This window comes from Rana temporaria, chromosome 2, assembly GCF_905171775.1.
Source record: "Rana temporaria chromosome 2, aRanTem1.1, whole genome shotgun sequence".
Classification (NCBI taxonomy): Eukaryota; Metazoa; Chordata; class Amphibia; order Anura; family Ranidae; genus Rana; species Rana temporaria.
In genome coordinates, this window is record NC_053490.1 from 40,246,810 (window position 1) to 40,259,624 (window position 12,815).

General features: G+C 44.6%; 1 protein-coding gene across 5 annotated transcripts in view; it reads right to left on the minus strand.

Annotated features, from left to right (window-relative positions):
• Positions 1 to 12,815, minus strand: part of NOX4 (NADPH oxidase 4) — a 333,977-nt gene that overhangs the window by 40,084 nt on the left and 281,078 nt on the right. For all 5 annotated transcript variants that reach the window (XM_040340122.1, XM_040340120.1, XM_040340119.1 and 2 more), the window contains one exon: positions 11,880 to 11,999. In XM_040340122.1, the coding sequence (XP_040196056.1) occupies positions 11,880 to 11,999 (120 nt within the window). The remainder of the gene's footprint in view (positions 1 to 11,879; positions 12,000 to 12,815) is intronic.

Below are 12,815 nucleotides of genomic sequence, written 5' to 3' on the forward strand. Positions count from 1 at the left end.
TGTCATTGTTCCTGTCACAGTTGTAACCACATATAAGCTAAGGAAAATGTCCCATTAAATCAGTCTTGTTTGACCCTTCAACGTAGCCTTGTCTTGTTCGTGAAGGGGAACCCTCTCTCTCTCTCTGGATCTATTGGACGGGGATACCGGCGGTACTTGCATATCGCAGCTTGCCAGGGAAAAGGACTTCTCCAACGGCTGATACCCTCTCCCTAGCTGGGTAGCCGTTACATTGGTTGGCAGCAGTGGGATGGTCCTTTTATCCAAAGAGCAAGTGCTGGGATTGTACAGCGGAGATTATCCTTGTATCCAGAAACGTCCGTGGAACTAATCAACCAGCTGTTCCGGGAAGCAAGGGAAGAGATACAAACTAAAAGGGGACAAGAACTGGAACTGGTAAGAGCAAGACAGCCCATTACACATGCAGTTCCTACTCCCCCACCCGCGGCTACAGGAAAGAAAATATCGTTCACTGCATTTAAAGCTTTTGTAGAAAGTGAGGAGGAAATCGATGGATATTTGGTGGATTTTGAGAGGCAGTGCTAACTACACCAGGTACCACCAGACCAATGGGTCACTATTTTGTCGGGGAAATTGTCGGGCAAAGCCAATGAAGCCTTTCGGGCTCTCACTCCAGAGGATATTTTACAATATCAGCAAGTTAAAAAGGCGCTGCTAACCCGATATGCCGTAACGCCAGAAGCCTACCGCCGGCGCTTCCGGGAGTCCAAGAAGAAGGCTGTGGACTCCCACATGGAATGGGCCAACCAGTTACAAAGGGTGGCATCCCTTTGGGTCCAAGGGTGCAAGGCCAACACCGGGGAGGAAGTATTGCAGCTGTTCCTAATGAAACATTTCTTCCAAGACCTGGCCGCAGACATACAAGACTGGGTACGAGATCGCCGTCCCGCTAACTTAAACGAGGCGGCTCGGCTAGCAGATGAGTACGCGGAGACAAGGAAGGTAAGCCAGGGTACTACGCGGCTGGCTCAGAAGGTAGAACCGCGTACTCCAACCGTCACCCCACGCCCAGAGTTTCGGGCTCCAGTCCCACCACGTCCTCAGGGGCCTAGCAACTACCCCCGGGATTCGCCTAGGGTGACGTGCCATCACTGCAGCGACACGGGACATATTGTTCGTTATTGCCCTTTGAGAGCTACAAATAACAACTGGAGACGCACAACACCCAACACAGAGGTCACTCCATCACGTCCCTCTGCGGCCCACTGCCTGGAGACCGAGGGGGGCCCTGAGGAATGTCTGGGAATTTGGTATGAGGCAGACCCAATACAAGCTGCCTCTCCGGATAACCGTCAGCATCACCGTCAGGAGGTACGGGTGAATGGACAAGGAGCACAAGGCCAAATAGATTCCGGGACTACTATCACTCTGATTCAAAAACATCTGGTTAAACCAGAGAACGTGTCCACTCGCACAGTTGCCGTCCGGGTCGCAGGGGGTGCTGTATTTCGCGTACCCACTGCCCGGGTGCACTTAGACTGGGGAGCCGGGTCAGGAAAGACCACAGTTGGTATCATGGACAACCTACCTGCCGAGGTGGTGCTGGGCAACGACATTGGCCCTCTGACTTCGGCTTATTTACCTACACCTGCTGCTGCTTGTCCCGTGACCACCCGCGTTGCTGGAATCAACTCGCTTGCTGCTGAGACCCGGGTAAGACTACCTTCCCCGACATGTACTGTAGATCCAGCACAATATCACAGTCTAAAATGGGAATGTGACAAGTTGGCCAGTGAGAAATCAGAGATGCAACGACACTATGTCATGTATTATGAGATGTCCCGTGGCTTGAACATTGAAATGCACAAACAGGCGGAAATTGTCAAAAGATTAAATGGGATTTGCATCCAGGTGGTGCCGTATCTGTCCCAAGAGCATCAGCAACAGGTTTTGGGAGCCATTGAGAGAGCAAAGCAAGTGACTGTTCCAGAACTGAATTCTATTATTCACCGTCACCATCAGCTACCGACCTGGTAAGCCAATGGGAATGCCGACGGACTGTCCAGGCAAACGGAACTTTTACCTTAACAGCAGACCGGACATCCCCAAGTTGACCCGAAAAGGATCAATCCAGGTCTGCCGGAGTGTTCCACAAAAGGGGAGTAGTGTAACGGACCTATGAACTATTCTGAGCTCAAAGGGTTAATTGTAGAGTGACTGTTTCCACTGCTGAATGCTAATATTCCCTTTGCATAGCTAATGGACTCTCCGTTGTGTAGTTACAGCCTCCTGCCAGGTGTATGCTAACGTGATGATGTGTGAGTGTGTATTGTTCTAAAGGTTAATTGAATTCTATTGAGAAAGGAATGTGCCTGGCCAGGTCATGTTAAGTGGGTCTCGGTGCCGGAATGTCTAGAGACTGATTGATTCAAGGAGATGTCATTATTTCAAAGTATCTGTGTGAAGGGGGGCGGAGATTGTCATTGTTCCTGTCACAGTTGTAACCACATATAAGCTAAGGAAAATGTCCCATTAAATCAGTCTTGTTTGACCCTTCAACGTAGCCTTGTCTCGTTCGTGAAGGGGAACCCTCTCTCTCTCTCTGGATCTATTGGAGGGGGATACCGGCGGTACTTGCATATCGCAGCTTGCCAGGGAAAAGGACTTCTCCAACGGCTGATACCCTCTCCCTAGCTGGGTAGCCGTTGCACTTGAATTTTCTGCCTTGCTGTAAGTTTAACCTTTACAAACATTTTTATTAAATGTATGCCGTTTCACACTGTTACTTTTTCTTTCCTTATATATGATTTCCTAAATCTTGGAGTTCCATCTACATTTAAAAAGGACGCAAAAATTCATATATCGTTGCACCTGAGAAGTTCACACTGGCTAATTACACAGACAGTCATATTTCACAAGCGAGTCTGATCTCTGTAACAGGGATCCATCACATCTGGTAAGAGGCAAACTTTACTTTATGAAACATTATATTTCAAGGCATTGGAGATTACTTACAAGTGGAATCCATTAAGACTTTATTTTTATATACTCTGGCACTTTTTAGCATGGGAAAGTGATGCAGATAATTGTCTGAAAGTGTTCCATTACCTGCATTTTTTGAACATGTATATGAACTGTGTGCGATACAATTGATTATCACATAAATTACATATGATATTTATTTTATTTTGTATACAATTTTTATGTTAGCTCATCTTCACACATTGTTTTGAGCATTATATAGAGTCACTCATGCACTTATTTATTTAGTATTAGTCTCGAGGGATTGAGGCTATTCAATTCACATATTGTTGTGTACACCAGTCATTTTTAGTTTGTTCCACTTTTTGTGTCATACACTTCAACACAAGGATTTTGATTCCTTGCTGGTCTTGAGTAGCTGCTGTTCCATCCTTTTCAGACCAGTGCAGATATTTATATTTATACACATTTCATATACATACAGTATACATTGTATATTTATCATACAGTATATATTTATCATGTATTATATATGAATATGTTTTGTGAATTTTAAATAATCTCCAGGCCTAAAATATTTTATAATAACATATGTGGAATAAAACTCAAAAATGGCCCTGGCAGCGAAAGGGTTGGATAAAGCACAGGTTCACTTTCAATCCAAAGACTGTATTCTATTTTGCCTGTTCTATTTTGTAAGAACGTTTAACCACTTGCCGACTGCTGCATGCCGATATACGTCGGCACAATGGCAGCGGTGGGCAAATGGGCGTACAGGTAAGTCCCCTTTAAATCGTGGCATTGAGGGCTCGCACCCCCCGGGTGCTCTGTGAGCTTGCCCGGGTCCCGTGGACTCAATGTCCACCTGGGGCCAGCAATCGTGTGACGGAGTGGCAGAATGGAGGAATGCCTATGTAAACAAGGCCTTTTCCTGTTCTGACTAGCAACATGACAGGGATCTACTGCTCCCAGTCATAGGGAGCAGTGATCTCTGTCATGTTGTTGTAAGCAGGGCTTTTTTTCAGCAGGAACGCGGGGGAACGCAGTTCCGGCACCTCCAGCTCTGAATGTATGTAATTGCAAGGGGTGCTGAGGTGTACTGGAGGGTCTATTGATGCTGGCTGCTGGGGGAACTATTGTTGCTGGAGGGGATCTATTTTTACAGGGGGGGTCTATTGTTGCTGAGGAGGTCAGTTGTCGCTGGTGGGGGATCTATTGTTGTTGGGGGACTCTTATGCTATTGGGAGCCAATCATTGCTGGGTGACACAAACTGTTGAGGAAATGGTTTATTGTTGCTAGCTGTTCAGAGTCTATTGTTGCTGGGAGTGCTCCATTGTTGCTGGCTACATGGGATCTATTTTACCTACTATCATTAACAAATTACATACAAATTACTTAGCACCATAAATTGATAATTAGTTCTATATCAGAGGGTAGGGGTAGGGGGTGGAACCAAGGAATGGTGCTCGGTTGTGGGCAGGGGATGGAATCAAGGAATGGTGCTCTGAGGTGAGTATGGAGTGGAACCAAGGAATGGGGCTCGGAGGCGGGTAGGGAGTGGAACCAGAGAATGGTGCTCAGAGGTGAGTAGGGGGTGGAATCAAGGAATGGTGCTCTGAGGTGGGTAATGTGTGGAACCAAAGAATGGTGCTCAGAGGTGGGTAGGGGGTGGAATCAAGGAATGGTGCTCGGAGGTGGGTAGGGGGTGGACACAAGAGGTGACTCGGAAGGAGGAAGTTCCTGCACCTATTCACTGAGAAAAAAAAGCCCTGGTTGTGAGACCATCCCCCCTACAGTAAAAAGCCTTGTACACACGATCGGATTTTCCAACAGAAAATGTGTAATGACAGGCTGTTGTTGGAAAATCCGACTGTTTGTATGCTCCATCGGACAATTGTTGTATTTTCCGCGAACAAATGTTGGATAGCATGCTTTAAAATTTTCAGCCAACAATTGTGTGTTGTCGGATTTTCCAAGTTCCTGCCCAAAAGTCCTACGCTGTGTCCGATGAAAAGCTGATTATGTGTATTAGGATTTAGAATCACTCCCTAGGACACACTAAACTCCTTGATCGCCCCCTAGTGTTTAACCCCTTCACTGCCAGTGTCATTTACACAGTAATCAGTGCATTTTCATAGCTCTGTTTGCTGTATAAATGACAATGGTCCCAAAATAGTGTCAAAAGTGTCCGATGTGTCCGCCGCAATGTTGCAGTCACGATAAAAATCTCAGATCGCAGTCATTACTAATAAAAAAATATAATAAAAATGGCATAAATCTATTTCCTATTTTGTAGACGCTATAACTTTTGCGCAAACTAATCAATATACGCTTATTGCGATTTTCTTTTTTTACAAAAATATGTAGAAGAAAACATATCAGCCTAAACTGAGGGAAAAATGTGTTTGTTTTATTTTTTTAGGGATATTTCTTATAGCAAAAAGTAAAAAATATTGCTTTTTTTTCCAAATTGTCTCTCTTTTTTTGTTTATAGCGCAAAAAATAAAAACCGCAAAGGTGATCAAATACCACCAAAACAAAGCTCTATTTGTGGGAAAAAAGGACGTCTATTTTGTTTGGGCGCAACGTCGCACGACTGCGCAATTGTCAGTTAAATCGATGCAGTGCCAGTGCTCTAGTCAGGAAGGGGGTAAATTCTTGCGGGGCTGAAGTGGTAAAATATATGACATCCTGATCATAAAGATTTAGAGTCCCTGAAGTATTTTTTTTTACTTTCGCTTTATCGATAAAATAAGCAAATATAGCAGATCTATAAGTACAGTGAACCTGTTCACCTCTTCTGCCTGAAACCAAATAACCTGTATAAGCCACTAAAGACTGATCTCTGAGGAATCTTCTTTATAAAGTGGAGGGAAGGCTGAGGCCTCGTACACACGGCCGAGGAACTCGACGTGCCAAACACATCGAGTTCCTCGGCCAGTTCAGCCCTGAAGCCGCCGAGGAGCTTGGCGGGCCGAGAGCTCCCATAGAACAACGAGAAAATAGAGAACATGTTCTCTATTTTCTCGACGAGTTCCTCGGCGGCTCCATCGGGCCGAAAGTGTACACACGACAGAGTTTCTCGGCAGAATCCGGCTCTGACCGAGTTTCTCGCCGAATTCTGCCGAGAAACTCTGTCGTGTGTACGAGGCCTAAGAGCGTCGCTCAGACGGTTCATCAGAATTTCTGTCTGCAGCCGACCCTGATCCATGACACCTGATAGAAGAGATAATGAAGCGAGCCGATCTCTCTGCTTCCACATCAAACTCTCAGAAATGTGTCAGGATTAGCACTTGCATGGGAAAAGTGTGCTGCTGACATAGGAAAAAAAAGATTTAAAATGGAAATATAGAGTACATGATAGAATAACAGCAATCCAAGCAGAAGGTAAATGTTGCAGAAACATGCGTTTCCTATGACTACAAAACAAGGACTGGTAATAGCTGTGACAGGGGGAATTGTCTTTATTTTCCATAAGATGTGCATAGCTAGCAGGGTCTGAATCCAGCTCCTGCTGGGAAGGTGACTCGAAATATGTCACAAGTAATTTTCTGGAAGGGCTACGAGAAACAGGCATTGATAGGCACATAACACAAAAGCTGCCTGTCTATGGAGCCATGCTGTGATGTTTTCTGACAAGATAATTACTGGAAAAATGTACGTATGCTTACACACATGTAACACACAAGAGTGTGCGTGCAGGAAGTACAAGAAGCCCTGGCTAATAGTAAACAGTCGCTTATCACCTTTCATGGGATTCAGAACAATAAAAGGCTTTGATTGTGTAGGGATGTAGTACTTTTGTGAATTTTGTAGTCAGTCTAACTGTATCCCAACAGGTGTATGTCTCTAATTTATTTATTTTTCTGCCACATGTTGTTTAGGTTTGCTCCAGCAGAGTGTGCAAGAGAGATATTATTCTATGTTATGGATGTTTGATAGCTTGGCCAATCGGAGGACCCACTGAGGCATGCTTGGAGAACTGTGAGGCCTTGTACACACGACCGAACATGTCCGCGGAAACTGGTCCTTAGGACCAGTTTCTGCGGACATGTTCGGTCGTGTGTAGGGCCGACCGGACAGTTTCCTGGCCTAGCGGACAGGTTTCCAGCAGACAAAAGTTTCTTAGCATGCTAAGAAACTTGTCCGCTGGAAGCCTGTCCGTCGGACATGTCCGATCAGTACGACTCATCGGATATGTCAGCTGGCCAGAAATCCCACGCATGCGCCAAAGTGATTCGACGCATGCGTGGAAGCATTGAACTTCCTGGTGCGCGCACGTCGCTGCGTCATCGTCGCCGCCACGTCACCGCGTATTCTGTCCGCAGGGAATTTGGTCTGATGGTGTGTACACACATCAGACCAAATGATCCCAGCGGACATGTCCGATGAAAACAGTCCGCGGACCGTTTTCATCGGACATGTTGGGTGGTGTGTACGAGGCCTGAGATTTTTGAGCCACTTCCTGTTCGGTCTCTATCCTCCTGGGTTTTTGCACTGTGAGGATATCTGTTTAGAGGTTAGTCTATCCTAGACCTTGGGACTAGGAACATGAAAGGATGCAGGGATCTCTCCTCTTGGGAGGAATTACTGGATGGTGCTGGCTGCTGGAAGAAAAGAGTGTAGGACATGGGTGCTCAAGTGTGGCCCTCCAGCTGTTGCAGAACTACAAGTACCATCATGCCTCTGCCATTGGAAGTCATGCTTGTAACTGTCAGCCTTGCAATGTCTCATGGGACTTGTAGTTCTGCAACAGCTGGAGGACCACAGGTTGAGCATCCATGGTGTAGGGCAGGGGTAGGAAACGTCCCTCCAGCTGTTTTGAAACTACAAGTCCCATGACACATTGCAAGACCCTGACAACAGGCATGACTCCTAGAGTCAGAGGCATGATGGGATTTGTAGTTTCACCACAGCTGGAGGGCCGAGGTTGCCTACCCCTGGTGTAAGGGCTTGAAGAAGCAAGCTGCAACTGTCCCTTCACACATAGACATGTGGAAAGGTATGGTTGAGCGACAAGTTATACCCAGGAACATTTCCATGGTGTCTTTTCTTGGAAGTGAAGATTGAGATACCACTAGCAGAGCTCCCAACTGTCCCTGATTTCGAGGGGCCGTCCCTGATTTGGAACAAAGTCCCTATGTCCCTTATTCCTCCTCGCTTGTCCCTCATTTTGGTCTGATCTATATAATTGTTTATAAAGTGTACTATTTGTCTTTAAAAAAAGTGTTTTCCAGTGCTAAATCTTTCATACAAATTGTAAATTGCTGCATTTGTAGATTTCAAAAACCAATATAAAAGGAATAGTAGTGGTAAAAAAAAAAACTTGTGGGTTCAACTATTCATTTTTGTGTATAATTCTCCTTTAAGGGGGCGTGGCATGGGGTGTGTCCTATGCCTACATACTTTTGCTAATAGGTGTCCCTCTTCCCATCTCAAAAAGTTGGGAGGTATGCCACTAGAACCTCAAACACCCAACAGCCCATGGTCTGAAAGAGGTCACCAACCATCACAGTGGGTGATAAGAAAAAGAATCAGTGAATGAGAGACCTTGAAAACACCTGGAAGTAATTGAGGCCTAGCTTGATGTTTTTTGTGATTTTTCCTTAAAGTGGAAGTAAAGTCAAAACCTAAATAACTCTGGGCCAAATCTTCAAAGGAGATACGCAGGCGGAACTGCTGTTCAGCCTGCGTATCCCTGTGGCTATCTTTGGAAACGATCCTCAGAAGGATTTTTCCAAAGATAGTCAGAAGATCCGACATCTGTAATAGACTTACACTGTCGGATCTTAGGATGCAGTACCGCATCCGCCGCTGGGGGCATTTCGAGTCGAAATGCCGCTTTGCGTATGCAAATGAGTACTTAGGCAGATCCACAAAGCTTTTTAGCTTTGTGTTTTCTGCGTAAGTTACGTTTTGCATGCGTAAAATTAGGGATGCTTTTACAAGGCCTAAACTGTTTAGACCTTGTAAAAACAAACCTTTTTTTCGATCGCCGCGTTTTTTTTTTAAATTTCGAAAAAAAATTCCCGGCGCGTATTTTTTTTTTTACCCGACGCAACTTTATTGTCCTGTCGCGATCCACAAAGCCCGACGTAAAGTACGTTCGCGCGATGCACGTCGGGAAAAATGACGTCACACGCATGCGCCGAACGTCCGGCGCGGGAGCGCACCTCATTTGAATAGGAATCGCCCCCTCGAACAGACGACCGCCTTGCGACGGAGGCACTTAAGTTACACGGCGTGTAATTTCTAGGTAAGTGCTTTGTGGATCGGGCACTTAGGTAGAAATTTAACGCCTGTGTAACTTAACTGCTGAAAGTTAAGTTAGGCATCTTTTTTGAGGATTTGGCCCTCTAAACCTACTCTCAGCCACATTCTAAGACTAATCTCTCTAGCCCTGTAAAGCAAAAATTGCTTACTTGTTCTGCGGCCATACCAGTCCGGCATCCAGTGGCACCTGCTGTGTCCAGGTGCAAAACCGACAACGGGTGTGAAATTCCTGGGAAGTGACCTCACTCATAGAGTTACTATGGGACTTTGGTTGTCGGCTGCCTCCCCTGCACACTCCCACACACTGAAGCTGCTGCTGACAGCTAATGCTTGGACCGGAGCGGCTGCACAACAGGAACAATTTGTTTGCTTTACTGGGCTAGCTTAGCCTTAGAATGTGGTTTAGAGTAGATTTAGAGTTAGTTAGGTTTTGACTTCCACTTTAAAGTGAAAATCCAGCAAAAAAATGATTTTTTTGGATAGAGTGGTGATCCCTTTTTTGGTTCTTTTGCTATCCAATCAAGATATTTCCTGTATTCATTAAATCCCAATAAACATATATTGATTAATTTTCGCAAAAGTTATTGTTTCTGCAAACTATGGGATAGATTTAGGGACTTTTTTTTTATATGTACTAGTAATGGCGGCGATCAGTGATTTTTAGCAGGACTGTGGCATTGCGGCAGACAAATTGGACACTAAGTGACACTTTTTGGAGACCAGTGACACCAATACAGTGATCAGTGCTAAAAAAATGCACTGACACTGTATAAATGACAGTGGCAGGGAAGAGGCTAACATCAGGGGCAATCATAGGGTTAAATGTGTCCCCTATGTGTGCTTTCTATCTGTGGGGGATGCTGACACAAAGAGAGAGATCGGTGTGCCCCGATTAGTAGGAATCACAGATCTCTCTTCCACTGCGACAGAACGACGGTCTGCCTTGTTTACATAGGCAGACCATCGTTCTGTCATTCCCCCGGAATGATTGGGGGTGGCCTGCGGCCATCGTGGCCGACGTACCCGCTGATTGGCTCCCGCTGTGTCCAATCACAGCGATAGCGGGTCGCTTTTTTTTATATGCACACTGGGTGCTTGCTGCGTGTTTTATCATTAAGTGCAATTATGTGTATCTATTTCTATTAAAACAATTGTATACTCCAAAACATTGTTTGGCCTTTAAAGTTCCACCTAGGGGGAGATACTCTCTTTTTTTGTTGCCAGGAAGTGCGGACAACTTACAGGCACGTTGTTTTAGTATATGTGCGGTGGGCGGTCCGGAAGTAATTAAAGCGGAGGTTCACCCTCAAATTGAACTTTCTACCTAACCTGTCTCCAGCCTTAGTAATCACTGCTGCGTTGTCATTTTTTGTCATATGTTTACACTTGGGTAAAGAAAAATCACGCTAACCACACCAATTGTGAAAAAATAAATAAATATGTGAAAAGGCAGCAAAAAGCGTGACAAAGCACAAGCATATATGGAAAAGAATTTTTTTTTGCGCCAATCTAGATTGGCGCAAAATTTTTTCTTTTCCATATGTTTACACTTACCTGTATTCTTGCTGTCTTCCAGGTCTTCTTCCTTAAGGGGAGTGGGCGTATCGCTCCTTTTTCCCGACGGGGAGCTCTGCGCAATGTCTCCTGCAAGTGAGTGTTGATCCTCCCAGGAGACGCGCTGTGCGTGTCATGCCTTCCGAAAATAGACGACGTGAGACTCGGCTGTTTACGGCGCTATACGGTGCCTGCGCCTGCAGAGCTGACTGCGCAGGCGCCGTAAAAAGCCAAATCCCACTTCGTGTATTTTCAGAAGGCGTGATGCACTTTACCAGCACGTCAATCATCTTCGCCTTGTCTTAGGAACGCCTACTCCCCGGGGGAGAGAGAACCCGGAAGCCGGGTGAAAACTACAATTACACCGTAAGTACAGCGGGGGAAAAAAACCCCCAGCATACTGCAGATGTCAGCAGTATGCTGGATCTAATAGTATATAGATTTTTTTGGGTGTACCCCCGCTTTAAGTATCCAACCCTATTTAAGTGAGGCGGGTGCCTTAAGCCTTGTCGGGCAACATCGGCCAGTTCAATAAAAACTGTCCGACATTTAGCCTGTGTGTGTATGGCACCATGTACGATAGAAGCAGACTGTTTGGCTGCCTTCAGCTAGACAAGCATGCTGGAAAACCAGCAGCTGACCCACACATGATCAGCGCTCTCAGCCAATGGCTGAGAGCGCTGATCGGAGTGTTCTGGCGGGGGGGGGGGGGGGTTGCTGTACCAACGGATAGTTCGTACAACCCCACTGGGTTGATGAAAAGAACTCATAGTGTGTACCAGGCTTTAATCTGCTTTGGTTCCACCTTCTGACCGTTACGTACTTACTGTGTCCTTGTATAGCGGCAGTACGATAACGACTGGCATCCAGAATTACCGTAATTATCTTGAGAAGGTCTTCCAAAACAATTAATATTGTAGCAGAACAACCGCTTGCCTTGCATATTGATATTATAGTCAAATAATACATTTCCTTATTTATAACTGCATAAACTTCCTTATTTATTGTTTTTGACATGGATGAAATGTGCCCAAGGCAGCTGTCTAGGCAGCAGAACCATAACTTTAACCCTGCATTACAATGATATATGTAGAGGTGGTATACGTACAGTAACTGGTTAAGTATTGATGCAAATGGAGTGACACCGATGCCTCCAGCGACACAGAGACTGACCTCATAGTTCAAGGCTTCTTCTGAAGGGCTTCCAAAGGGACCATCAATGTAAACTCTGTGGACAGGCAAAACAAACGTATTTTAGCCAGTAAGAAATATGTTGTATAAGAAAAGATTATAAAAAATAAATAGATAAAAAAAAGATGATACCGTATATTTCCACCATTGTTCCTAATAATGGTTCAAAGTATAAAAAGGTGTAAAACAAGCTGCGCTACAATACAGTGACTAAAAATTAAATTAAAGCCAATAGTGATTAAGTGATTGAAGTCAACCAATCCACAATCAATCACTGGTAAAAAGTGAAAATGAAAAAAATATAAAATAAATAAATAAAAAGCCACATAGGAAAAAGTCTATGAAAACAAGACCAATATGGTCTTAAAGGTGAAATAGGTCACACACTTGAGGGTGCCAGCAGAAGTAATGAATCCAGACTATCCACCACAAAGCACTCGTGAAAGAGGTTCTATCGCCAGGGCAAATAGAAGAGGTGACAGAGAGCAGCCCTGTCTAGTTCCTCTATGAAGTGGGAAGATCCTATCGGACTTGTTTTCATAGACTTTTTCCTATGTGGCTTTTTATTTATTTTATATTTATTTCATTTTCACTTTTTACCAGTGATTGATTGTGGGTTGGTTGACTTCAATCTCTTAATCACTATTGGCTTTAATTACATTTTTAGTCACTGTATTGTAGCGCAGCTTGTTTTACACCTTTTTTTTGCTTTTATACGTTTATCCTACGTTTTAAGCTGCTGCTGACTCATTTATATTAATTGTTTAATTGTATTTTATTTACACTTCTTTGTTAGCGCAGTATTACATTTGTATTTCTCTATACATTTTTATTTCTAATGGTTCAAAGTACT